At 39.9% G+C, this 24,004-nt stretch overlaps 1 protein-coding gene across 3 annotated transcripts in view; it reads left to right on the top strand.

Annotated features, from left to right (window-relative positions):
• The window catches only part of LOC143021768 (uncharacterized), a 54,603-nt gene extending 31,265 nt beyond the window's left edge, over positions 1-23,338 (top strand). For 2 of the 3 annotated variants that reach the window (XM_076179481.1, XM_076179482.1), the window contains 5 exons: positions 4,817-5,008; positions 5,733-5,937; positions 15,122-15,245; positions 22,359-22,488; positions 22,606-23,338. In XM_076179481.1, the coding sequence (XP_076035596.1) occupies positions 4,817-5,008; positions 5,733-5,937; positions 15,122-15,245; positions 22,359-22,488; positions 22,606-22,808 (854 nt within the window). In that variant the 3' untranslated portion in view covers positions 22,809-23,338. Of the gene's footprint in view, positions 1-1,967; positions 3,523-4,816; positions 5,009-5,732; positions 5,938-15,121; positions 15,246-22,358; positions 22,489-22,605 lie in introns of those variants that run through there. The other variant, XM_076179480.1, reaches the window with a different exon arrangement.
• Positions 23,339-24,004: the final 666 nt, after the last annotated feature.

Consider the following 24,004-nt stretch of genomic DNA (forward strand, 5'->3'; position numbering starts at 1 on the left):
GCAGTTGGTAGAGTTCCCTGCTGCCACTACTTCGGTCCGGGTTCGAATCCCGCCCAGGGCTGAAATAATTCCAGTATCGCTGCGCTGCGAGTCGTTACTCCAATTCCCGTGGGCGGGGAGTTGGGTGTGTGTGCGTGTAAGGTCATATATGAGCTCTGAGCTCTCTTCTGGGAGGGAAATAGCTGTCGATCACGAGTCCAACACGTGACCCAGACCATAGTGAATCGCGTATTTCTCTGTGACTCGATGAAAAAACAAATAAGTAAATAGAATCGCGCCACAAAACTCTCACACTTTTTTTTTTTTTGTGCGTGTACAAATATGAAAGCCCTCATTATCTCAGCGAGTGAATCCTGGCTGCAGTCTCCCTCGGGGAAACTGGATATGCTGGCAAATGGAAGTGGGGAAGTGATTGTGGAATGTGTAGTCATATCTCTCGCAATTATGTCTTAAAAGTATATTAAAATCACGATTTTACTTGGTAGAGATGATCAGGATTTTCGTCCAATGTTGGCGTTAGGGTGTTTCCTGGTCGTCGTCGTCGTCGTTCCGGATGCGTCTGCGATGCATCGTGCTTTACTGACCGATCGACAGAAGGCGGGTCGGCAGTAAGGTCCATGCGATTAATTTGTTTTTGCCAACCCAGGAATCCCTGTGTTTAAGGAGTGTTCTTGTAAAGTGTGTCTGATCTGGATAAGTCGTCGGGTGTGATAGGGGCTACATCCGTGCTATGCTATGCTATGTACTCTTATATAGTGTGGCTTGAATTAGGAAGCGGTGTATTCTGTGGTCTATTAGGGGATGTATGCGTGGCCTGTGTGCTATTTTAGGGAAGGTGAGATTAGTTGCTAAGATAGTATGCTGCGTGTTCGAGATTGCATGATCAATGTCCTCGCTTACTCCCTCCAGATCGATGGGTTGCATTTGTTGTATATGTGTAGTTGACTCGGCGTGCTTTAGTGTAAGCATGTCTGCAATTAATGGGTATCTGTATGGGATTGGTGGATATGGTAAGAATGACGGGCACATGGTCGCTTGTCGTTTGTATTATGGTCGTGTTTGATACGATAGTTGTGTACTGCGTGTCTATTTGTGAGGACCGTCGGGTGTATTTACCAAGTTGTGCTAAGAAATTGTAAGCGTATAGTAGTTTGTGCCTAGTCATATACAGTGTAAACTTGTTTTTTTTCTTTTTATAAATTTATTTATATATCTTTATTATTATTATTATTATTATTATTATTATTGTTATAATTATTATTATTGTTGTTGTTGTTGTTGTTGTTGTTATTATTATTTATTATTTATTATTATTATTTCGTTGATTTATTTATTCAAATATGATATGAATAGATGAAAGAAATAGGAAAGGGTGGTGGATGGGAGTAGATGCGTGCCTTTGACTTGGCTCCCGTATGAGGAGGAAAAAGCTCTTAGTATATAGATAGACTTTTAGTTTAGTTTATTTATATAGATTTGTGGGGCTGGTACCAGCCCATAATGTTTCTTGAAAACGTTAGCTGAGGAAATAAACTAGAATCCTAAAAAAAAACATGGTGTTTAGGCTGACCAAGTTGTGGATTTAAACCTCACATTTTGGTGCTCAGACCTGGTACAAGGAGTATCACCTTTGTGAAAGTTATAAATAAAAAAATATATTAATGTCAGAAGCACTACATTCAAACAATGAGGATACGGGACTATATCTCAAAGTTAACTGTTGACAAGAGTGGCTTCCGGCAGGGCTGTCGCTGAGTCACTAATAATTATCTTATTCAGTATTACTTTAAAATGCATTTTCATATCATTACACCATGGAATTTACTAGTAAATGTGTTTAAATGTGGTGTATGGTCAGTTAAGTAGGACTGTATCCTCAATCGAGCGTTTCATTGAGAATGCGTTGCCAAGGTCATTCATACATTGGTAATCCACAGCGCCACCGATGCGATGCAGCGGTGCATGCATTGATCATCAATGCAGTTGTTCAAGTGATCTGACACTCCATGACGTAGTGTTGTTAGAAACGTTGGCGTGGTGTTGGTAACTAAGGCATACATGAACACGTATACGTATTGTTACATGGTGTGTGATGATTATGTATCTTGTGTGACGGTTACAATGACCATAAGAAGATAAGTTGTATTTAGTTTGTGGAGAGAAGATAAGAATGGCGACACAAAAAAGACAAGCATATAGATAATTTTTTTTTAGTTTGTGGAGAGAAGACAAGTATGACGACTCCAAAAAAGATAAGTATAAAGACCTTAAGGAAAACAAAATCAAAGTGTAAAGGCTGGGTCACTCGAGCTTCTAAAGCCTTAAATAACTTGTTGAAATTACCTACTACCACCATAAGTCAAATTGAATACGCCATCCAAGAATATGATAAGAGAGTAGCAAGATTAGATGAAGTACAGGATGCTTTATTAACTAAATTATCAGACAGCGAACGTGAACTAGCTCTGGATGAAGTACAAAACTTCAAAATAGACCGCGGAAGGCCCAGGATATTAGCTGAGGATAAGATCAAGGAATTGACAGCAGCAGAAGCAGCAAGGACAGTACCTACAAATTCCGTATCTCAAGAATCACAAGCCATCAATGGCAAGTTACCCAAATTAGAATTGCCAAAGTTTGATGGTGAAGTAACTCAATGGCAATCCTTTTGGGACCAGTTTTCCTTCCTCATTGACACTGCCGATCTTCCAGTAATCAGTAAATACACATATTTATTGTCTTCGTTGGAGGGGGATGCCAGAAATATGGTGAAGGGACTGGCCAATGTTGGTGCCAACTACCAAGTTGCCTGTGACCTGCTGAAGGAACATTATGGGAAGCGAGAAAGGATCATCTGTGCACATGTACAAGCCCTGCTGAATTGCCTCATCAATGTTAACACAAGTGGATGTAAGTGTGTGCTGCAGCTGTGGAAGTTGTGTGATGAAATCCTGACACATAGCAACAGTTTGGAAGCACTTGGCATTACAGTGAACCCGGGTGAAGTGTTTCCTCCAGTCATCTTCCCTTGTCTGTCCAACGAACTGCAGCACGAATGGCCCAGGGATGATGGGGACAAGAGCAACTTGGACTGGCTATTAAAAATTTTATACAAAGAAATATCAAGATTGGAAAGCTCTGACATTTTTAAAGGAAAAAAGAGTAGTATTGAAGAAAATGAAAATGAGGATAAGGTTTCCAAAGAAAAGATGTACTTGGCTGCAGCCCTTCCTGCTTCATCCAAGCAAGAAAATGGTGTATGCTGTTTTTGTGGTAGAAAACACAAATCAGAAAAAAAAATTGACGAGTTAAAACTAAGCAGAATGGCTCAAGGTGAGAAAATAAGAAGCTTGGGTCTCTGCCTCAAGTGTTTATGCAGTGGACACATGGCAAGAGAGTGTAAAGCCAACATAAGGTGCACAAGCTGTAATGGTGGCCATAGCGTACTGATGTGTGGTGTCAGGCTGGAACAGAGTCCTAGAAGGAACAAAATTGAAGGAACTGAAGGTGCTACTATTAGCGGTAAGTCTGACAATGTGAGCATGTTTGTCAAGACAGGGTGGTAAATGCACCATTTTACAAACAGCCAATGTTCTGTTTGATAATGGTGCAGATAGAACCTATGTCAGTAATGGCTTATTGAAAAGGTGTAAGCCACAGTATATCACTAGTCTCTTGTACCATATTCTAGCTTTGGTAGTCACAGTGCTGAAAGGAATGAACATTAATGTTTTCAAGTTAAAGTTATGGGGCTCTGACAAGAAAGTTGTGCTCATCATTGCTGCCATAATGCCTAGAATATGTCAGCCATTTATTTATATATTACTTATTGTGCCAAGTACAGTACTAGATTAATTTTCTCACGTTGAATTGGTAGATGATTATTGACATGACTTTCCCATTGATATTGACATGTTGATTGGTATAGACTTCTATTGGACAATGATTTCCCTTGTAGATGCATTCCAGAGGAACAGCTATGTAGTTATGAAGTCTATATTTGGTTATGTTTTGTGTGTTCAAGCTATACGAGTCTACTCACATACTATAGGCACTTGGCACCTCAGTTATTGTGTATCACCTCTTTTTTTAGCCGGGTCCACACTTGTTGCATTTCCACATATCGTATCATCTTTGCATACCACCTAGTGATACAATATGGTGCAACAGGGTATTGTACCCACTTGTTGCATATCTGCCTGCTGTATTCGGATACGCAACAAGTGGGTACAATACCCTGTTGCACTGTATCGTATCACTAGGTGATACGCAAAGATGATATGATACGTGGAAATGCAACAAGTGTGGACCTGGCTTTAGATGTTGATTTGAGTAAATTTTGGGATCTGTAAACTTTAGGGATTAAGTCTAAAGAAGTTATAGAAAGTTATAGTGATACTGAAGTACTGAGAGAATTTGAGAATGTAATAGTTTACAATATGAGGCTGCACTACCAAAGAAAGGTGACTTGCTGTTTAACTGAAGGCTATAGGTCTTCTGAAAAGGGACCAGGGGCAACAAATTTATTTGAATAGGGAATTTTGAGCTTATTCTGGAGTTCAGGTGACCAAATACTAAGTATTAAGTTTTATATTATGGCCCTTTATATGAGGATATTGTATTCTGTGAGGCATGGGTGCATATGTATGCAGACTCTAATGATGTAGTTTAACAACCTCTTAGGGTTTAATTGCCTGACTATACTAAGTTTATTAATCTTTCTTCAGTTATCTTGAATCCTACTCTTTGACCTTGTCACTTCATTCATAATCTGTGTTTTTTGTAATTACATATTTTTTCTTCTAAACATCCATAGAGGAAACACAAGATAGTATTGGATCTTTGACGGAGAGCATAGCCTTAATGGATTCCGGACAGTTAATGGAGGATTTGAAAGCATTGGGTGTATCACCAGGCCCCATTACAAGCACTACTATGGTTGTTTATCAGAGACATTTGATGCGCCTCAGAAAAAATCCAACAAGGAATGTTTCACCAGAGAAGCCAGGTAAAAAGATGAGAGATATAAATGATGTAATGTAATGTGAACTTCTAGGCTGTAGAGTATGAAAATTATTTACTTTTTAATATTATCAATTTGGTAATATTTTCTAGATTTCCTCCTTTTTCACTGTAGCTAGTTTGAGCTTCTTTGTAATGTTGGGGTAGGTTTGTCTAATGCCAGCACTTTTTTTTTTCTTTTGATGACATGATTTTATTCATTAACCAATATTCTTCAAAAGATTTCATGTATTTGTTTTATTTGATGTGGGATGGTTGTATTCTTTGACTTGAGCATCTGTCTTATTAAGGGAGAATAGGTCCTTTGATATGTATGTATGTATGATGTTAAAGATAGATAAGAAATACATACATGCATACATATACCAAGGCTTTTTCCCCCTTACAAGGGAGGTAGCCAAAAAGGAAAAGGCATAAAATCATTCCCACCCATTCCATCCCTGAATACACTCCACACCCCTCCACACTCCCTCTTATCTTAGCACCTCCTGGATGACGGGTCATCCCTGCACCTTGTCCACTGCCCTGGGTCAGAAGCAGTGTCACAAGACACAGCACATCCACAGCAAGGCTGCTTCATTAAAACGGCGACCCCCCCCCCCCCCCGTCCCTAGAGAGCAGTTAAATGATGAGTATGTTAAGCTTAAAGACAATAGATTACTAATTTTTAAAATTTATATATGTTTTATTTATTCATATATTTTTTTAAGTATCCGCAAACTATCCGAGAGAGCTACAAAAAACACTGCAAGACATAAAGTACTTAGATCTAGATGAAGTGGGAAGTCTAGAAGATGAGATGAAGGAACCATTTCTCCAGCCTGACAAGAGCAGATATTGGCGAGATGGAACCTGCAAACGCTGTTTCAATTACCTCCTCCTTGATCCAAGGATAACTCATGAATTTACCTCAAGGTAAGTATGATTGGAAGCTCACTGACTGAGTGGGTTAGGGTGTTGTTACTTGCAGCGAAGGTTGAGGGGATGGTGGTTCGAACCCTACCACTGGTATAGTTAAACCAAGGGCATGGTTCATTAAATTCCATGCTACAAAGCCCTCTATAAGGGGCACCATCCTAGACCTCTAGTAGGGGGGAGTTGCTGATGTTAAACCATTATCATCATGATTGTATTCCTTAAAACACACACATAGACTGATTCACGGCGAAGATTGGAGCTCCGAAGAAGAAGGGAAATATTTGTGGATCTCAAAGTCAAGGAAGTACCTTTTTGTATTTATAGGGAAGGGGAAAGCTCATGGTGTAGTGGGAAGGTGAGGAAAAAGGAGAAGGGGAGGGATTACTGAGGGAAATGGAAGGAAATGAGGAAGGGGAGGACTTGGTCCAGGCAGGCAGATGCCATGTAAACAAACACGGGCTGGATGAATTTAGTGATGAAGAAGGGATTAACAAAAATGCAAAGATCAGAAATATAGATAAGAGCAGCATAATGGAAGGTGAAGATAACAATTTCCAAGGATTTAATGAGGGTGGGAAACCAACCCTCCCTGATTAGCAAGCCTAGAAGAAAAACTTGAGAAAATTGTCAAATATTGGGAGGATAGGTATGGTGAACTAACACAGATCATGCAGAGAGTTGAAAAATTGAAAGAATTAGAGAAGGTGAACAAAAAACTAACTAAAGAAATAGAAGAATTAAAAAGACAGTTAAAATAAGTAACAGGTGAGAATGAGGAATTGAAGAAGAAGAATAAAGAGAATAAAGAATAAATAGCAAAAGAAGCACAAGAGAACAACAAAATTGCATTTAATGATATAGTAAAACAGATGAAAGAACAAACTGAAGACACAGTTATTAAAGTGATGAGACAGAAGGAGAATATAGTAAGAGACTTAGCAGATAAAAAGAAATGTATAATTATATTAGGAATGGAAGAGAAGTATAATCTAAATAGAACCACAAGAATCAAAGAGGAAAAAAAGTAAACAGTTTATTAGAATTAGTTCAGGAAGATGAACCTGAAATTGGGAAACAAATTGAAGAAATGTGTAGGCTCGGGAAATATAGTACAGATAAGACCAGACCAATGAAGGTTCAATTCAGGTCACAAACGACAGCAGAGAATATCTTAGCAAAAACAGGGAAACTAGCAGACAGTGAACAATATAAAAAGGTATGGATAAAAAGAGAAATGAATAAAGAGGAAAGAGAGGAGAAGACAAAAAGGCAAGAAGCTAAAGAAAAAGACGAGATGAGATCAGAGTCAGAAAAAGAGGAATTCCATTGGAGAGTAGTGAATATGAAAGTGAGGAACTTGTACATAACAGAGAAAAACAAAAGGGAAACAGAAAATACAATAGAAGTAGCAGAAAATTAAGAGTGTCTTACACAAATATAGATGGATTAATAACAGGATTGAATGAACTGAATGATTATCTGAAGGAAAAAGAACCAGACATAATGGGAATTGTAGAGACAAAATTAAAAGGTCCACTACCACCCAACAGTGTAGGACATGGTGCATATAATTATTGGATTAGAAACAGAGAGACAAAACAAGGGGGTGGAGTTATGTTCCTTACTAAGAAGGATACAAACATGAGGAATGTCACATATGGAAAGAATAAAGTAGAGATGATTATGATCGAAGTGGAAGACAGAGATAAGAAGAGTAGAAAGTTTGTAATAGATTATGTACCTCCAAAAACAGCCTCGTGGGAAGAGAACATAAAATTATGTTAGAAGACACAAGGATAACATTAAGTAAGAGAATGGAAGATGAAGGAAGAATATTGATAATGGTCGACTTTAATTGCAAAGAAGTCTGCTGGGAAGAGATGGCAGTAAAGGGTGGAGATGACTCATGGGGAAATGTTCTACTTGAGATGATTATTGACCATACAATAACACAATGGACTCAAGAGAACACTAGGTATAGAAATGAAGAAGAACCATCAAAACTAGACCTAATAATCACACCAGAACCTGAAATAGTAGAAAAGATTGAATACAAGACACCAATGAATAAAAGTGACCACATATTGATTGAACTGGAACTAAATGAGGAAAAATACATGAAAAGAAATGAACAATATAGAAAAGGAAGATTGATGTATGATTTTTTTTTTTATCAGATAAGAGAATTCTTTCAAAAAGAAATCTGGGAAAGAATATACAAAGAGGAAACAACAGTGGAAGAGAAATGGAATATTTTGACAACAATTTATAAAAAAGGAGTGGAAAAGTATGTCCCTAGACAAAAGCAAGAAAAAAATATGTAAAGTGCAAAGTGCTGGTACAACAAAAGTTGTAGGGAGTTAAAAGACAAAAGAGATAAAGCTTGGACCAAATGGAAGAAAGAGAAAAGACCTGAAAAATGTAAAATATATACTAGTTATAGAAATGAATATGTACAAGTGTGCAGAGAGGAAAAGAGAAAATATGAAAAAGATGTCATAGAAAAATGAAAAGATCAACCAAAACTATTTTACAGATTTGTAAACAACAAACTGAAAAACAAACATTAATTAGAGAAATTATGACAAGGAGGAGTTGAATACACAGAGGAAAATAGAAATGGCAGAAATTATGAAAAAACATTTTAAATCAGTATTTACAAGGGAGAACATACAACCTGGAGAGATAAAATGGGAGGAGAAAGTCTCCCCTATGAAAGAAATAGAAGTAACAAAGAATGAAATAATAAAACACTTGAGTAATCTTGATGTCAGAAAATCGCATGGACCAGATGAAATAGCAAACTGGATTTTGAAAGAATGCAGAAATGAACTGGCAGACAAAATACATAGCATAATAAACAGTTCCTTGAAAGAAGGAAAAGTTCCAAAAGATTAGAGAAGAGCAGATATAGTACCTATATATAAAGGGGGAAATAAAGAAGACCCTTCTAACTATAGACCAGTCTCTCTAACAAGTACAATAGCAAAAATTTGTGAATTATCAAAAGTAGATGGGTAAGGTATATACATACATATACCAAGGCTTTTTCCCCCTTACAAGGGAGGTAGCCAAAAGGGAAAAGGCATAAAATCATTCCCACCCATTCCATCCCTGAATACACTCCACACCCCTCCACCCTCCCTCTTATCATAGCGCCTCCTGGATGACGGGTCAACCCTGCACCTTGTCCACTGCCCTGGGTCAGAAGCAGTGTCACAAGACACAGCACATCCACTGCAAGGCCGCTTCATTAAATCGGCAACCCCCCCTCTCCGTCCCCCCATGCATAAAATGAGAGGACGGGGAGAAATCCCTTTGGGCTACGTCAAATTTTGCTCAGACATACTACCTCACCCCCCATCCCCCCACCCATTCCACCTCATGCATCACAACATCATCCATATACAACCATTCTCCATTCACCCCTGTGTTCTGTCCTCTCCTGTCCTTCCTCAACAGACATTCCCCTCTTCCCCAAAGCCCCCTTCACCCCATCCATCCACCTCATCCTAGGATGTCCCTTCATGTTAACTCCCCCCCCCCCCACATCTGCCTTCCATACCTCTCTTTTACTAGTCTTTCTTCACTCATTCTTTCCATGTGTCCAAACCATCCTAATACTCTTTCATCAACCCTATCTCCCAACTCCCTTTCCACCCCTGTTCTCCTCCTCACCTCCTCACCTCCTCATTTCTCACTCTGTCTAGCCTAGTAACCCTCATCATACTTCTCAGACACCTCATCTCAAACACATTCAAACTCCTCTCTTCCTCTCTTATGTTCCATGTTTCTGCCCTATACAGTGCTGTTGGCACAATCACTCCTTCAGTCTCCTTTTAGCATCTATTCCCAAATGTCTATTCCTCATTACACTTTTTAATCCACCAAGGCATTTACTCGCTTCTCTCAATCTACATTCTACCTCCACCTTTACTCCACCTTTTTCTGCCACATTTGCATCCAAGTATCTAAAACTGTCCACTTCCTCCAGTCACTCTCCCTTAATGCTCACTTCCAGACTACTACCACTTTCACCCCTTGTACATCTCATCACCTTACTTTTATCCACATTTATCTTCACCTTTCTTCTATCACACACTCTCCCAAACTCTGTCACCAGCTTCCTCAATCCCTCCTCCGATCCTGCCACAAGCGCAGTGTCATCTGCAAACAGTAGCTGGCTCACCTCCCACTTTTCTCCATTTTCTTTAACCATCTCCAATCCCTGACCCACTACCCTTGCATACCTCTCGCACTACCCCATCCATGTATAAGTTGAACAGCCAGGGCAACGTAACGCATCCTTGACGAAGTCCCACCTTTACCTCGAACCACTCACTCTCTCCATTTCTAATCCTGACACAAGCTCCACTACCCTCATAAAAACTCTTGACAGCTCCTAGAAGCTTTCCTCCTATCCCGGATATCTGCAAAACCTCCCACAGTGCCTTTCTGTCTACCCTGTCTTAAGCCTTTTCCAGATCCATAAAAGCCCAAAAAACATCCTTCTCCTTTCCTATAGCTTTCTCACATATCTGTCTTACCCACAAAAATCTGATCTACACAACCTCTACCCGTCCTAAATCCACACTGTTCCTCACCAATTACTCCCTCTGTTCCTCTCCTAATCCTCTCAATCAAGATCCTCCCATAAGCCTTCCCAACTACACTTAACAAGCTAATCCCTCTGAAACCACTACATTCGCACTTGTCCCCTTTTCCCTTGTAAAGTGGAACTATACAGGCACTCCTCCAGTCGTCTGGCACTCTACCCTCTCTCCAGCAAACATTAAATAACCAGCCAGTCCACCATCATTGTACCTCCTTTTTTTAGACATTGTGCATGGCATCCATCCAGACCAGGTGCCTTACCTGCTTACATCATCTTAACAACTGCCTTCACTTCTTCCTTATTTCTCCTCCATTTTCCTCACTCATCACGGTCATTTTCTTAGCATTTCCCTCTGCAGCTATTTTTCCCTGCCTATCCTCCATCACATTTAGCAACTCCCTAAAATATTCTGTCCATCTTTCCCTTACTACCTTCTCTTCCATTATCATCTCTCCATCTACACCTTTTACCTTTTCTTCTCTACTTGATTCACCTCCTCTTCCTCTCTTAATTTCTTTCCAAAACATCTTTTTATTACTTTCAAAATTTTCTGTCATACTCCTACCCCATTTCACATCTGCTCTCCTCTTTGCCTCCTTTACCTTTTGCTTTACTTCTCTTTTCTTTTCTTTTCTTTGTACCTCTCATATGACTCCCTCGTCCTATTTTGTAACCAATCTGTGAAAGCTCACTTCTTCTCTTCTACAACCTTCTTTGTTTCCTCATCCCACCATTCACTACCCTTCCTTCTATTTCCTCCCATCCTTCTTGTTCCACACACCATCTTTGCACACTTTGTGACTCCCTCCTTGATCCATCCCCATTCCTCCTCCACACCTAGGTCTACTCTATCCTTCACTCCCTCCCACTCCTCCTTCAGCTTCTTCTTGTACTCCTTCTCCTTTTCCTTTTCATTTAAAGAGTTCACTCTAAGCACCTCCCTACCTTTTGTCCCTTTCCTCTTTCTCCATCTCTCCTCCACTCTCAACTTACCTTCCACCAAAAGATGATCTGATATTCCCCCACCCTCTCCCCTTAGCATATGTACATCCTTAACTCTTCCTATCATAATCCTATTTACCACTACATAATCCATTAATGCTCTATCTACCCCCCTTCCATCCACCACCCTCTCCCATGTGTACTTATGCTTGACTTTCTTCCGAAACACTGTATTTCCTATCACCAACTCTCTTTCTAGACACATCTCCACCATCAACTCTCCACTATGATTCTTTCCTGGAACTCCACATTTCCCAACCACTACTTCAATTGGACCATTTCCTACCCTAGCATTAAGGTCTCCCAGTACTATTACATTGACATTTCTCCCTAAATCCTCTATGCACTCATTTAAATCTATCCAAGACCCAAACCTTAGGGTGCTGGTCGGAAAACTCCTAGACCCTCTTATGCCTTTACAAATGTACTTTTTTTAGGAATGTCCCCTGTGTGGCTACAAGGAGAAGGATGCCTAGTCCCAATCCCCATCCCTTTCTTCTCGCCTCTTATGATGCAAGTGGAATTACTTGGTGGCAGTATTCTTTTCCGTCACCATAGGGAAGGTAGGCGAAAAAGGAAATGAATATTCAGAGAAATTGTACAGGACAGTAACAAGGTTGGGGGACAGCATAACGGAGGGACAGTCGTATTATAAAAGTGTCATAATTTCTCTATGAACAGAGTTTTCCTCATCACAGACAAAATTGATGTGTGGCTCTGGTCCGTAGGGGAGCCCCATATAGACCCTAAAGTATCAACTGCATGCTACTTTGCCACAATAACATGGAACCACTACCCCAGACGGGGTATTTAGAAAAAAACAACAACGTGCTAAATCCAAGGCAACTTGGATTCAGACAAGGACGATCATGCGTCACCAATTTAATATGTTTCTATTCAAGACTAATAGATATAATACAAGAAAGAGATGGATGGGCTGATTGTGCATTTCTGGACCTAAAAAAAGCTTTTGACAAAGTACCACATAAAAAGTTGCTTAAGAAATTAGAAACTGAAGGAGGAATACAGGGCAAACTACTTAAATGGATGGAAGACTTTTTGCAAGAAAGAAAAATGAGAGTAGTGATAAGAGACTAACACTCTAATTGGGATGAAGTAATAAGTGGTATATAAGTTGGATAAAGATAACCACTGTAGTGAAATGCTGCTTCTTTTACTCACAAAAATATCATCTTTGATGCAAATTAAAAGATTACCATAAACATGCTTTGGTTGTCTGATTGAATGTGCATTTAAACTTTTACACTTTGTGTTTGTTATGAAAGTTCCTTGTAGAAACAAGCACCTCTTTATCTAGCACACTTATACCTCTTAAAGATGATTGATTGGAATAATAATTTTTTTCATTGTACCATCATCCAGGAGGTACCAAGTTAAGAGGGAAGGAAGAGGGTAGAGGGGAGTGGAGTATGTAGGTAAAAAGATGTGTGGAAGGAGTGAACATGAGAGGGTGACCAAGGATGAGATGGATGGATGTGGTAAAAGGGGCATTGGGAAAGAGGGGAATGTCTGTTGAGGAAGGATGGGAGAGTACAGAAGATAGGGGTGAATGGAGAATGGTTGTGTATAGATGATGCTGTGATGTATGAGGGTGAGTGGGTGGGGGATTGAAGTGATTTCTCCCTGTGTTCTCCATTTTTCCATATAGGCATGGAGAAGGGGGTTGCCGATTTAATGAAGCAGTGTTGCTGTTGATGTGCTGTGTTTTGTGACACTGCTTGTGACTCAGGGCAATGGGTGAGGTATAAAGATGATCTGTCATTCAGGAGGTGCCAAGATAAGAGGGAGGAAGTGGGATGAATGGAAGTGGAGTATGTGGGGATGGAATGGATGGGAGTGAATTTCATGCCCTTTTTTATTTATTTATTTTATTTTATTATTATTATTATTATTATTTTTTTTTTTTGGCTGCCTCTCGTGTAAGGGGGAAAAAGCTTTTGGTATATGTATGTATGTATATTTTGTGTGGGACCAGTTGCTGGTCGTGAGGCAACAGTTCAGGATGACTAGGTACATACATACATATACCAAAGGCTTTTCCCCCCTTACAAGGGAGGTGAGCCAGCTGTTGTTTGCGGATGACACTGCGCTTGTGGCAGGATTGGAGGAGGGATTGAGGAAGTTGGTGACAGAGTTTGGGAGAGTGTGTGATAGAAGAAAGCTGAAGATAAATGTGGGTAAAAGTAAGGTGATGAGATGTTCAAGGGGTGAAAGTGGTAGCAGACTGGAAATGAGCATTAAGGGAGAGTGACTGGAGGAAGTGGATAGTTTTAGATACTTGGATGCAAATGTGGCAAGAGAAGGTGGAGTGGGGGTGGAGGTAGAGTGTAGATTGAGAGAAGCGAGTAAATGCCTTGGTGGATTAAAAAGTGTAATGAGGAATAGACATTTGGGAATGGGTGCTAAGAGGAGACTGTATGAAGGAGTGATTGTGCCAACAGCACTGTATGGGGCAGAAACATGGAACATAAGAGAGGAAGAGAGGAGTTTGAATGTGTTTGAGATGAGGTGTCTGAGAAGTATGATGGGGGTTACTAGGCTAGATAGAGTGAGAAATGAGGAGGAGAACAGGGGTGGAAAGGGAGTTGGGAGATAGGGTTGATGAAAGAGTATTAGGATGGTTTGGACACATGGAAAGAATGAGTGAAGAAAGACTAGTAAAAGAGGTATGGAAGGCAGATGTGGAGTGAACATGATGGGACATCCTAGGATGAGGTGGATGGATGGGGTGAAGGGGGCTTTGGGGAAGAGGGGAATGTCAGTTGAGGAAGGACGGGAGAGGACAGAAGACGGGTGAATGGAGAATGGTTGTATATGGATGATGATGTGATGCATGAGGTGGAATGGGTGGTGATGGGGGGTGAGGTAGTATGTCTGAGCAAAATTTGACGTAGCCCGAAGGGATTTCTCCCCGTCTTCTCCTTTTATGCATGGGGGGACAGAGAGGGGGGTCGCCGATTTAATGAAGCGGCCTTGTTGTGGATGTGCTGTGTCTTGTGACACTGCTTCTGACCCAGGGCAGTGGACAAGGTGCAGGGATGACCCATCATCCAGGAGGTGCTAAGATAAGAGGGAGGGTGGAGGGGTGTGGAGTGTATTCAGGGATGGAATGGGTGGGAGTGGTTTTTATGCCTTTCCCTTTTTGGCTACCCCCCTTGTAAGGGGGAAAAAGCCTTGGTATATGTATGTATGTATGTACAAGGGAGGTAGCCAAGAAACAAAGGCATAAAAACCACTCCCACCCATTCCATCCCTATCACACTCCACTCCCCTTCACGCTCTTCCCTCCCTCTTATCTTGGCACCTCCTGGATGATGGGTCATCCCTGCATCTTGTCCACTGCCCTGGGTCAGAAGCAGTCGCAAGACACAGCAAATCCACAGCAAGGCCGCTTCATTAAATTGGCAACACCCCCCTCTTCATCATGACTAGGTAGATGAGTGATATTATGGGGTAACCTGACGGGTCAAATACCTTAGGCTATAAATTAATTGATTCATTATTTATATTTTTTTCAATTAAAAAATTCTTATTTTGCACCAGGGCATCTATGCTGTCAGAAGAAGAAAAATTTGAACTCTTCATTTCATCTATATTCTACATTGGAAAGGGATCTCAAGGACGCCCATACAGTCATTTGTATGAAGCAATTACGACAAAGGAAATGGTAAGGATGATGTTGTGATACTAACATTCTTCTTCTGGGTATATCAAAAAAGTTGGAGTGTGGGGGGTGGGTTAACCAGGTTCTGTTGTGGAGGTGCTGTCTTGCTGCATTGTTTCTGACCCAGGTAGTGCATGGGGGATAGGGATGATTCTTCATCCAGAAGAAGTTAAGGGGATCGTCCATTAGAAAATTTAACTTTTTTAGTTTGGGGTGAAAGTGGCTGAGATTTTTTCCTAGTAATTGTCTTGTCTCAGAGAACATACCACCGGGTTTTCAAGTCATTTATGCTTATACTTTTTTTATTGTGATTTTTTTTTTCGAGGGGTAATTTTTGAAAATTTTGAAATTGATTCAGAGGATAGAACTTTGACTGGATATTGATTATTTTTTGTCTTTATAATGGGCTAAGATAGATGAAGAAACGGAGGCAGAATTATAATGTTCTGATCAGTCTGTTATGAGAAAAAAAAATCCAAAGTAAGTTGATGAAAAAAGCAAAAAAAAACAAAAACGAAATGTATATATGAAAAATTCCTACTATTCCTTGACAGAAGGACATAAATCTGCCTCCAAATGTTCTCCCAATTATGCTGAATCTGAAAAGGATTTGCAGTTGAAAATCAGTGAAGGCGTTTTGGATATGAATCAAGTTAAATGTGCAAAAATCAAGTTTTTCAGGAATGAGTGTCATAGATTTTTTGTTCATGGTTACTGGTCCCCTTTCATTATTTAGGATGTCATGGTGTTGAAAGAGTATCATAGGCACCACCCTACTCTTTGTTGTATGCTATTGATTAATTACAGGTTTATATGATGAATCCAGTTAGTATCCACCAGGGTTATATTGCTCAGGTTCCAAGTGTGCACTTTTCCTTTTCTTGGCGCGATGCATCTTTGGTGACAGACGATCTTTATCTGCCATCCTAAGCTGTTTTATAGCATCACTGGTTGTTTTAGAGGAAATATTTTCAGATTTATTATTTTTTTTTCTCGTGATTTTCTGATGGACGATTCATACTGTTTGGTATGCAGTCAGGTCCCTGTTGCCATATCGTATGTTATTATTTATCATACAAAAACATAAATATTGTGCAAAATACACAGCTTCTTTTGTTAGCAAATATATGCAACAACAGAAAACATAATATGCAGTACGCAGCGCACACAACCCAGCCACAGTAGGGTGGGGGGGGGTACTGTATTATATTTTTTTTTAGATAGTAAAAATCAAGATCTTCCATACTCAGCCATGAGATAGCTTATGAGCAACACTTTTAGAGGAAATATTTTCAGAATTTTTTTTTTTTTCGTGATTTTCTGATGGACGATCCCCTTAAGATAGAAGGGACAACAAATATGTGTTGAATAGGTGTGAGATGGGTGAAGGGTGGATGTATGCCTTGGCTAGGCCACGACCTCACAAGAAAGAGGTTTTCGGTATATCTTTACAAAGGATTACAAAGGCAGAGCATGCCGACAGGAGACCTTTTGGTCCATATCTAGGTCGGGTGCGAAAAAAAATGATAACAATAAAGTAATAAATAAAAACTATAATAATGTAAATAACAAATAAAATACATAAATAAATGCATAGGTATAGTTAAATGATAAACAAACAGGTAAATAGTAAATGATAATAAATTGACATATAACTAATAATAAATGAAAATCAAACAGACAAATGATAACAAAACAAAAACAAATAGTATAAAATAAATTATAATCATTACTGTCCCTCCGTTATGCTGTCCCCCAACCCCTTGTTGCTGTCCTGTACCATTTCTCTGAGTATTCTCTTTCTGATTGGGGGAATTCCCTGTGGTGGGGGAAAAGAATACTGCCACCAAGTTTTCCCACTTGGATCGTAAGAGGCGAGAAGAAAGGGACGGGGAGAGGGACTAGGCATCCTTCTCCCTGTAGCCCCAAGGGGCAACTTCCTAAATCGAAAAGAAAAGGCATAAGGGGTGCTGGCGGGCCTCGGGCCAGCACCCTAAGGTTTGGGTCTTTTAATGTGCGTGGATGTGGTACAGATGAGAGTAAAAGGGAAGAGATAGGTAGTATGTTTGTGAGAAGAAAGTTGGATGTGTTGGCTTTGAGTGAAACTAAGTTGAAAGGGAAGGGTGAGTGTATGTTTGGGAGTGTAAGTGGGAGGTTATCAGGAGTGAAGAGAGGGCGAGGGAGGGAAGGGGTGGCTATTCTAGTAAGTGAGGAGATAGGTAAAGGGGTAGTGGAGTGGAAAGAGGTTTCCTCAAGGATAATGTGGATGAAGGTGAAACTGGGAAAGGAGATGTGGGTCTTTGTAAGTGCATATGGGCCGGGCAGTGAGAAGAGCATGGAAGAAAGGGAGGCCTTTTGGATAGATTTTAATGAGTGCATAGAGGGTTTAGGAAGAAATGTCAATGTAATAGTACTGGGAGACCTTAATGCTAGAGTGGGAAATGGTCCAATCGATGGAGTGGTTGGGAAGTGTGGAGTTCCAGGAAAGAATCGTAGTGGAGAGTTGATGGTGGAGATGTGTCTAGAAAGAGAGTTGATGATAGCAAATACAATGTTTCGGAAGAAAGTCAAGCATAAGTACACATGGGAGAGGGTGGTGGAGGGAAGGGTGGTAGATAGAGCTTTAATGGATTATGTAGTGGTAAATAGGATTATGATAGGAAGAGTTAAGGATGTACATGTGCTAAGGGGAGAGGGTGGGGGAATATCAGATCATTTTTTGGTGGAAGGTAAGCTGAGAGTGGAGGATAGATGGAGAAAGAGGAAAGGGACAAAAGGTAGGGAGGTTCTTAGAGTGAACTCCTTGAATGAAAAGGAAAAGGAGAAGGAGTACGAAAAGAAGCTGAAGGAGGAGTGGGAGGGAGTAAAGGATAGAGCAGAGATGGGTGTGGAGGAGGAATGGGGATGGTTCAAGGAGGGAGTCTTAAAGTGTGCAAGGATGGTGTGTGGAACAAGAAGGACAGGGGGAAATAGAAGAAAGGGTAGTGAATGGTGGGATGAGGAAACAAAGAAGGTTGTAGAAGAGAAGAAGCGAGCATTCACAGATTGGTTACAAAAGAGGACAGGGGAGTCATATGAGACGTACAAAGAAAAGAAAAGAGAAGTAAAGCAAAAGGTAAAGGAGGCAAAGAGGAGAGCAGATGTGAAATGGGGTAGGAGTATGACAGAAAATTTTGAAAGTAATAAAAAGATGTTTTGGAAAGAAATTAAGAGAGGAAGAGGAGGCGAATCAAGTAGGGAAGAAAAGGTAAAAGGTACAGATGGAGAGTTGATAATGGAAGAGATGGCAGTGAGGGGAAGATGGGCAGAATATTTTAGGGAGTTGCTGAATGTGAAGGAGGATAGGGAAGGAAAGATAGCTGCAGTGGGAAATACGAAGAAAATGAGAGTGATGAGTGAGGAGAATGGAGGAGAAATAAGGAAGGATGAGGTGAAGGCAGTTGTAAAGATGATGAAAGCAGGTAAGGCACCTGGTCTGGATGGATGTCATGCAGAATGTCTGAAAAAGGGAGGTTCAGTGATGGTGGACTGGTTGGCAAGATTATTTAATGTTTGCTGGAGAGAGGGTAGAGTACCGGAGGACTGGAGTAGTGCCTGTATAGTTCCTCTTTACAAGGGAAAAGGGGACAAGTGTGAATGTAGTAATTTCAGAGGGATTAGCCTGTTGAGTGTAGTAGGGAAGGCTTATGGGAGAATCTTAATTGAGAGGATTAGGAGAGGAACAGAAGGAGTAATTGGTGAGGAACAGTGTGGTTTTAGGACTGGTAGAGGTTGTGTAGATCAGATCTTTGTGGTAAGACAGATATGTGAGAAAGCTATAGGAAAGGGGAAGGATGTTTTTTGGGGTTTTATGGATCTGGAAAAGGCTTATGATAGGGTAGACAGAAAGGCACTGTGGGAGGTTATGCAGATTTATGGGATAGGAGGAAAGCTTTTGGGAGCTGTCAAGAGTTTTTATGTGAGTAGTAGAGCATGTGTTAGGATTGGAAATGGAGAGAGTGAGTGGTTTGAAGTAAAGGTGGGACTTCGTCAAGGATGCGTTATGTCGCCCTGGCTGTTCAACTTATACATGGATGGGGTGGTGCGAGAGGTGAATGCTAGGGTAGTGAGTCAGGGATTGGAGATGGTTAAAGAAAATGGAGAAAAGTGGGAGGTGAGCCAGCTGTTGTTTGCGGACGACACTGCGCTTGTGGCAGGGTCAGAGGAGGGATTGAGGAAGCTGGTGGCAGAGTTTGGGAGAGTATGTGATAGAAGAAAGCTAAAGATAAATGTGGGTAAAAGTAAGGTGATGAGATGTACAAGGGGTGAAAGTGGCAGTAGACTGGAAGTGAACATTAAGGGAGAGCGACTGGAGGAAGTGGATAGTTTTAGATACTTGGGTGCAAGTGTAGCAGGAAAAGGTGGAGTGAAGGTGGAGGTAGAATGTAGATTGAGAGAAGCGAGTAAATGCCTTGGTGGTTTAAAGAGTGTAATGAGAAATAGACATTTGGGAATGGATGCGAAGAGGAGACTGTATGAAGGAGTGATTGTGCCAACAGCACTGTATGGGGCAGAAACGTGGAACATAAGAGAAGAAGAGAGAAGGAGTTTGAATGTGTTTGAGATGAGGTGTCTGAGAAGTATGGTGGGGGTTACTAGGCTAGATAGAGTGAGAAATGAGGAGGTGAGGAGGAGAACAGGGGTGAAAAAGGATTTGGGAGAGAGGGTTGATGAAAGAATATTAGGATGGTTTGGACACATGGAAAGAATGAGTAAAGAAAGACTAGTAAAAGAGGTATGGAAGGCAGATGTGGAGGGAGTGAACATGAGGGGACGTCCTAGGATGAGGTGGATGGATGGGGTGAAGGGGGCTTTGGGGAAGAGGGGAATGTCTGTTGAGGAAGGAAGGGAGAGGACGGAAGACAGAGGTGAGTGGAGAATGGTTGTATATGGATGATGTTGTGATTGCATGAGGAGGAATGGGCGGGGGGGTGGGGTAGTATGTGTGAGTAAATTTTGACGCAGCCCGAAGGGATTTCTCCCCGTCCTCCCTTTATATGCAAAGGGGGACGGAGAGGGGGGGTCGCCGATTAAATGAAGCGGCCTTGCTGTGGATGTACTGTGTCTTGCGACACTGCTTCTGACCCAGGGCGGTGGGCGGGGTGCAGGGATGACCCGTCATCCAGGAGGTGCTCAGATGAGAGGAAGGGTGGGAGGGGTGTGGAGTGTATTTGGGGATGAAATGGGTGGGAGTGTTTTTATGCCTTTCCCTTTTTGGCTACCTCCCTTGGAAGGGGGAAAAAGCCTTGGTATATGTATGTACAGCGTCTTGCTTAGGTGTTCATCTAAATGATTCTTAAAGCTTTGAACTGAACTACATTGCACTACCTGTGCTGGAAGTTTATTCCATTCATTAACTACACGGTTGGCAAAGTTGTTTCTACCTACTTCCAAATTGAATCTATTTCCGGACAGTTTGAGACCATTGTTTCTTGTCTGATTCTCATTCAATGTGAACATTTTGTCACTTTTGATGTTGTCAATTCCCTTTAGAATCTTAAAAACCTGTATCAAGTCACCTCTGAGTCTACGCTTTTTTAGGGAAAACAGATTCATATGTTTTAGTTGATTTGCATACGATTTATTTTTGATATTTGGAATCAGTTTTGTGGCTTGCCATTGTACTTTTTCCAGTTTGTCAATGTCTTTAATGAGATTCGGTGACCATACGGAAATAGCATATTCCAAATGTGGACGAACTAACGATTTATAAAGCTTGTTAATGAGTGATGGACTTTTGAAATCAAAAGATTGCGCAATCAGTCCTAGAATCTTATTTGCTTTCTCAGAGGCTGAAATACACTGCTTGGAAGATTTGACGTCGTTACTGATAATTACGCCGAGATCTTTTTCACTATCCACTTTTGTTAACGAATTTCCAAATAACTTGTAATCATACTTACTGTTATTTTTACCTATGTGCATTACCTTGCATTTACTTGTGTTAAATTTCATTAGCCACTTTTCAGACCATTGCTGTAATTGATCTAAATCTTCTTGAATACAGTATCTAATTGGTTTTAGTGATCATTTGCCATTCCGCACAGTTTTGTATCATCAGCAAATTTGGAAACGGTAGATTTTAGTCCATGGTCTATATCATTTATATATATGAATAGAAGTGGTCCAAGAATGGAACCCTGAGGAACTCCACTTGTAACATTTTTCCAGTTGTATTTACCTAGTTGTGTTTTATGGGAAGGGAGTTATGCTCATAGTGACCTGCTTTTGTATCTTTCAGCATCCAGTTTGATCTCAAGTTCTTGTATAGTTTTTGCACTCACGGTTTTCTCATTCATTTTGTTCCAAATATCTACCATTCTGTGTGGGAAACTATTCTTTTACAGATCTCTTCTGTAACTATCCTTTTAAAGTTTATTTTCATGTCCTCTTGTTTTTCTTTTATCCCACTTTAGTAAATCTTCTCTATCAAGGACTTCCATCTCTTTCATAATTCTGTAGATAGGTAGTAGATCTCTTTCTCTTCTTTGTTCCAGGGTTGGTAGTTCAAGTTTATCCAATCTTTGTTTGTATGTCAATTTGTAGTGTTGGTGTCATCATTGTTGTTGCTCTTTGAATTCTTTCTAATTTCTTTATGTTCTTTTTAGTACTGGGTGTCCTTAGTGTTGCAGCATCTCCAATTTTGTTCTTATCAATGTAACTAATATATTTTTTACCATTTCTTCATCCATGTAGTCAAGGGCCACTTTCATTGATCTTAATAAATTAAAAGTTTCTCCGACTATTTTGTTGATATGTTTGTCTGGTGCCATGTCATTGGTGATAGTTACTCCTAGGTCCCTTTCCGAGTTGAACATTTTTAACTTTGTACCAATTTTATATTGACCCAATATTCTATTTTTACTTTTTCCAAATTCCATTGTACTACATATCTTGATGTTGAAATTCACTTCACACTTCTGACTCCATTCCCAGACTTTGTCCAGGTCTTTTTGTAGTGATTTACAATCTTTCTCTGTACTTACTCTCTTTATTAGTTTCACATCATTTGCAAAGAAGAGTTGTGAATGTGTATGTGTATTTGGCTACTCCCTAACTCTAAATTTTGTTGTAAAGGCAAACAAAAAATTAGAAAAGATACAAGAGATTTGGACAAGTGGATTTGGGGTTGTGTCACTTCATGTCTTCCATAACACCATTCCTGTTGAAGCTTGGACAAGAGAAGCTGTAATGATTTCTGCAATAGGTAATTAATTTCAGTTTTTTTCACAAAAATTGTGAATGCATTTCCTTTAGTTGATGTATATTTAAACAGTTCTTTGAAAGTTCTTAGTTCTGAAATTTTTTTATGTACACTCCACAGGGCTGCAGAATTTGTTTAATTGTGTTCAAGGGACATTTTATGGGCCAGCAAGTACTTGGCGCAATAGGGCACGACGACTACTTGGAATATATCTACTTCACAAGGCCATGAATATACTAATCCTTGAGGGTGAAACCCAAATTAGGCCTGCTGAGGTATGTATACCCAAGTGGAAGAACAAGGGAAGAAAAAGTAGGCAATGAAAGTTTAGTGTTTTTGTAAATTAGCGTAGCTGTGGATGGCTACTTGCAGGATGTGTCCCCCTTCTGAGAGAGACCTGGGGTAACAGATTGAGTTGGGTAGATATGAGAATTAGTGTTCTGCCATTGAACTTGAAAGAACCATGCAAAAGATGGATAAATTACATGTTAAGATATTACTGATTGGTTGCCTGAATAGGCTCAAGCTCAGAATTTTACCAAAGGACAAATTATCAGGTGCTAGTAAAGTTTTTCCCATTGACCTTATCATATAAAGGGGATATGAAATAGGTGTGTGGTTTGACTTGGCCACCCCCTTATAAAGGGGAAAAGGCCTTTGGTATGTAAGTAAAAAAGTATTAGAATTGTGATGTATTTGTATAACATTTTAATGAAAGCGGAGCTGTAGTCTGTATTGCATACAAAATTTTAGCCTTTGTAGGATATAAATAATTGCACCAAAGATTTTATATTTTTGCATTCTTTTGAAGAACTTTTGATAAAATTGTTCATAGAATATAGTACAATTCTAATATATAATTGAAATATTGTTTTACAGTATTGCATTTACAAAGATATCTTAAGGAATAGTATGAATGTGTGTAGTGTATACTTGAAAGTAATATATCTTTTTTATGATCCATATTATTTGTATATATTTTTTGAATGTCAAATTTCACTCATAGTGCAAATGTATGCCTTAATATGCTAAGTGCAATTATAGATGTTATAAGATGTTATAGGAGCCAAGAAAAGAGGGAGGGAGAGATGGTTAAAGGGAGTGGAATATGTGGGGATGAAATGGGTGGGAGTGGATTTATGCTTTTGACTTTGGCTACCTCCCTTTTAAGGGTAGAAAAAGCCCTTAGTAGATGTATGTAAATTTTATGTAGATGTTTATATGAAAATTAGGACTTTAAGGTTAAAAACTGTGTTTTAATTTTTTTTACCTTTATTTCTATACACATTGGGATGCTTGCTAGCCAAGTGTTGCTACACGTAGTAAAAGTCAAAGTGGAAGCAGTTCAAATCATGCCTAACAATTGAATTTGTAGTAAGGCATACTGCATTAAATTCCCTGCTTCAAAAAGTCCTCTGTAAGTAGGCATTGACCTAGCTGCCTCTGAGAGGGGAAGTTCATGACAATAACCTAAAAACTGAATCTACATACACCTGGGTCTCTTAATCCAGTACTCGCC

The sequence above is a fragment of the Oratosquilla oratoria genome, chromosome 42 (assembly GCF_046742065.1).
Source record: "Oratosquilla oratoria isolate Oo_2021 chromosome 42, ASM4674206v1, whole genome shotgun sequence".
Taxonomy (NCBI): domain Eukaryota; kingdom Metazoa; phylum Arthropoda; class Malacostraca; order Stomatopoda; family Squillidae; genus Oratosquilla; species Oratosquilla oratoria.